This window comes from Silurus meridionalis, chromosome 25, assembly GCF_014805685.1.
Source record: "Silurus meridionalis isolate SWU-2019-XX chromosome 25, ASM1480568v1, whole genome shotgun sequence".
Lineage (NCBI taxonomy): Eukaryota > Metazoa > Chordata > Actinopteri > Siluriformes > Siluridae > Silurus > Silurus meridionalis.
In genome coordinates, this window is record NC_060908.1 from 17,022,501 (window position 1) to 17,027,500 (window position 5,000).

Here is a 5,000-nt window from a genome sequence, read left to right on the forward strand (position 1 = left end):
GAGCGACAGATGTTTTACGAGTCGTCAGTGGAATACGTTTATCAGATCCAACAGGTTGAAGACAGGAAGAAGTTTGACATTGTGGAGCCTGTACGTACGTGTGTGTGTGTGTGTGTGTGTGTGTGTGTGTGTGTGTGTGTGTGTGTGTGTGTGTGTGTGTGTGTGTGTGTGATCTGTCTAATACAACCCCAATTTTAAAAAAGATTAGAAAATCTATTTACAATAAAATGAAAAACATATTGAATGTTTAAAGTGAGATTATATATCATATTTACGTGTTTCCCACTGTGCAGCATCGTGTTTTCTGTCTGTATACATCTGGGAACTGGAGCAGTTGCTGAAGTTTTGGGAGAGGAATGTTTTCCCATATGAGAGACGTGTTGCAGCCATTAAATTCTAAATTACCCACTTTTTTGTTTAAAGTGGTTCATTTCCTCACTTTACACATTTGTTATGTTTTTATGTTCTATTGTGAATAAAAGAAAAATGTTTTTATTTACAGTTTACACTGTGTCCCAACTTTTTTGGAATTGGGGTTGTATATAGCGTGTGTGTGTGTGTTTGTGCGTCAGTCATGTTCTTTCTGTGTGTGTGTTTGATTGACAGGTGTTAGCATTCCTGCAGAGTATTCTGACTCTGAATAATCTGACAGTGGAGATGACTCAGGACTTTCTGCCGTACAAACAAGAACTTCAGCTCAGCCTGCAGAATGTGAGCACACACCAGTCTTCACCAACACACACACAACAGTCTTCCCCATCACACACACCAGTCTTCACCAACACACACACACCAACCTTCACCAACACACACACCAACCTTCACCAACACACACACCAATCTTCACCAACACACACACACACCAACCTTCACCAACACACACACCAATCTTCACCAACACACAGCAACCTTCCCCATCACACACACCAATCTTCACCAACACACACACCAACCTTCACCAACACACACACCAATCTTCCCCATCACACACACCAATCTTCACCAACACACACACCAATCTTCACCAACACACACACACCAACCTTCACCAACACACACCAGTCTTCCCCATCACACACCAGTGTTCACCAACACACACACCAATCTTCACCAACACACACCAATCTTCACCATCACACACACCAATCTTTACCAACACACACCAATCTTCACCAACACACACAATCTTCACCAACACACACCAACCTTCACCAACACACACCAACCTTCACCAACACACACCAACCTTCACCAACACACCAATCTTCACCAACACACACACCAACCTTCACCCACACACACACCAACCTTCACCCACACACACCAGTCTTCACCAACACACACACACAATCTTCACCAACACACACCAATCTTCACCAACACACACCAACCTTCCCCATCACACACACCAGTCTTCACCAACACACACACCAATCTTCACCAACACACACCAACCTTCCCCATCACACACACCAATCTTCACCAACACACACACCAATCTTCACCAACACACACACCAACCTTCACCAACACACACCAGTCTTCACCAACACACACACACAATCTTCACCAACACACACACCAACCTTCACCAACACACACCAGTCTTCCCCATCACACACACCAGTGTTCACCAACACACACCAATCTTCACCAACACACACACCAACCTTCCCCATCACACACACACCAGTCTTCACCAACACACATACCAATCTTCACCAACACACACACCAATCTTCACCAACACACACAACCTTCACCAACACACACCAATCTTCACCAACACACACACCAACCTTCACCAACACACACCAATCTTCACCAACACACACCAACCTTCACACACACACCAGTCTTCCCCATCACACACACAATCTTCACCAACACACACACCAATCTTCACCAACACACACACCAATCTTCCTCATCACACACACCAATCTTCCCCATCACACACACCAGTCTTCACCAACACACACCAGTCTTCACCAACACACACCAACCTTCACCAACACACACCAACCTTCACCACACACACCAATCTTCACCAACACACACAAACCTTCACCACACACCAACAATCTCCCTCAAAAAAGTGACCTGTGTGTGCATTTGTGTGTATTTTTGTGTGTGTGTGTGTGTGTGTGTGTGTGTGTGTGTGTGTGTGTTAGACCCGTAATCACTTTGAGAGCACACGGGAGGAGATGGAGGAGCTGATGAAGAAGATGAAGCAGCCAAAATCTGTGTGGCAGCATCAGCAGCCAACCATCGAGGGCTACCTGTACATCCATGAGAAATGTACAAACACACACACACACACACACACACACACACACACACACACACACACACACACACACACACACACAAAATTAGTTATACCATTATTTTTAATAACTCAGTTCAAGTTGTATAAAATAATGTTTAAGGTTGTTAAAATGTAAGTGTAAGTTTCTCCCTAATGAGTGATTCAGTGGTGACTGTGGTGAAGGAAAAACTCCAGAGACTTCATGAGGAAGAAACATTTAGACTCCAAATGGAACCTCGTCCTCGTCCTCAACACCGAATGTCCGTTCATTACTGTTCCATCAGTGTTGATGGTTGCTGTTCAGTTATAGGTGCTGAAATACAGAAGTGTTTATGCAAATTGTGGTCCTGAACACATTGTAGCAGACTCTAGGTATTAATTACAGTCTAAATGCATTCTCAAAGTTTTTACATTTGCTCAGTAATTTCATGGATCTTTAGGCTGTAGATGTGGAACCATCCTCACACAGAGTGGAACAACGTCTGTAAAGAACTCCAGAGAAAGGTAGGACATCAGGATAAATCAGGAAGATCTAAAAAGATGAAAGAGGCAAGAACACTGGATACTGGAAACTGAATCTCAGGAACATGTTTAACTCAACAAAGAGAGAGAGGAAGAGAAATATGGAATATTTTATTAAGATTCACTGTGGCAGCAGAACTAAAAGGGAGAAGCAGAAAGTAACACAGACATGAGGATCTCTGGGATAAGAGACGCCACCACACCAACATCAACAAACCTGAGTGAACGTGTGAGAGTGAGGAGACGACAGCATCCAAATATCCCAGTTCACCAAACACTCCATATCTATTTTACCTACAGATCTGCTCCTTTACCTCACAAACACCTACTGACTAAGACTAAACATCTGCCCCCTGCTGTAGTCTTCATTATTTGAGGTACCAACAAATAGCCTGCTCCTTTTGATCTAAGTAGGCATGGAGAATCATAATGGAACAGAAGTTCACCCAGATCCTGCGGCGTGAGAGTGTTAAGTGTTTGTTTTTGTGTTTGTGTGTGTGTGTGTGTGTGTGTGTGTGTGTGTGTGTGTGTGTGTGTGTGTGTAGGGGCCTTGGGAATGACCTGGGTGAGGTATTACTGCAGATATATGAAGAACAATAAACTGTTAGTGATGCTGCCGACTGAACAGAAGCCTGGGACCAAACAGGTAACACACACACACACACACACACACACACACACACACACACACACACACACACTCACACTGTGTCTCTTTCTCTCTTTGTCAGGTTCCTCTGGAACTCACCCTGAAGTTGTGTATTCGGCGTAAAAGTGAGTCCATCGATAAACGGTTCTGCTTCGACATCGAAACTCACGAAAGGTAAAACATCATCATTTATAACACCATACGGATGATGATGATGATGATGATAATGATGATCTTAGTGAAGATATGATGATGGTGATGAGGATGTGAGGATGATAGTATTGGTGAGGATGATGACGTTGGTGATGTAATAAAGATGATGGTGATGTCTATGATAAACATGGTGTTGATGATGATGATGATGATGATGATAAGGTTGGTGATGGTAACAATGTTAACAATAAAGAAGATGATGTTGGTGATGATGATGACGATGAAGAAGATGATGAAGATGGTGGTGATGATGGTGATGTTGATGATGATGATGATGTTTGGTATATGCTCATGTGTAGGCCGTTGGTGACACTGCAGGCGATGTCCGAGTTGAACAGGAAGCAGTGGATCGAGGCGATGGATGGAAAAGAACCCGTGAGTCTGAACGTAACGTTTCTGTGTTTATTCAGGAACCCGGTGAGGAGCGCTGATGAAGGACTCATTTCTCCAGCCTGATGTTTCTACACTCTGTTTATTAGGCTGCAGTTTTTACTTCCCGGTTTTATGACCTGTGAACTTTTTTGTTGTCCTTCGTATTAAACCTCAGTAATAAAGAGTAATAAATAATAAATCATAAATAAATAATGAAGTGTGTGTGTGTGTGTGTGTGTGTGTGTGTGTAATAAAATGGAGGTTTACGTTCTCTCCACTCTGTCAGTAAAGCCCTAATCGTTCTTTACGCTTTCATCTCTAATGTTGTTGCTCTGCTCCTCTCCATGATGAAGGTTTACTGCTCCACTCACACTCGTTTCTCTGCACACTTTATTTCCCTCTCAACAACACAAACAACGTTCACAACCTTTTTTATCATTTCTTCTTCCTAAACTTTTCTCCTGGGGGTGTGAAGTGGGTGGGGCTGCACCAGGAACCAATCACTGAAGAATGATTTGAGACCACACCCCTTTATAAAAATCATAAAATAACATTCATTTTAATGTGTGTGTTTGTGTGTGTGTGTGTGTGTGTGTGTGTGTGTGTGTGTGTGTGTTACTTACATAATTCTTTTAAATCTGTAGTATTTAAATGCAGTAAAATAATCAAATACTGCATTAAAACATTATCATAAAAATAGCAAAGATAAAAAAAGTATAAATATTCATTATGTTTATTGTGTGTATATTAGTTTTGAATATATTGATGAATTTAACTCGGAGTTTCTTATAATTAATTAAATGTATTTAATGTATAATGTTTTGTACTTGTTGTCATCTTCATTGTATTTTTTCTTCCCCACACAGATCTATTATTCCCCGATTCAGAAACAAGCTGAAAGTACGCAACACTTTTTTTTAAATGTGAAATTAA

General features: G+C 41.8%; 1 protein-coding gene across 1 annotated transcript in view; it reads left to right on the plus strand.

Annotated features, from left to right (window-relative positions):
- Positions 1–5,000, plus strand: part of ophn1 (oligophrenin 1) — a 32,162-nt gene that overhangs the window by 8,760 nt on the left and 18,402 nt on the right. The window contains exons 6-12 of the mRNA XM_046839359.1: positions 1–90; positions 607–711; positions 2,175–2,301; positions 3,379–3,479; positions 3,565–3,656; positions 3,995–4,070; positions 4,934–4,967. The exon at positions 1–90 is cut by the window's left edge and continues 21 nt beyond it. Coding sequence (XP_046695315.1) covers positions 1–90; positions 607–711; positions 2,175–2,301; positions 3,379–3,479; positions 3,565–3,656; positions 3,995–4,070; positions 4,934–4,967 — 625 coding nt within the window. The remainder of the gene's footprint in view (positions 91–606; positions 712–2,174; positions 2,302–3,378; positions 3,480–3,564; positions 3,657–3,994; positions 4,071–4,933; positions 4,968–5,000) is intronic.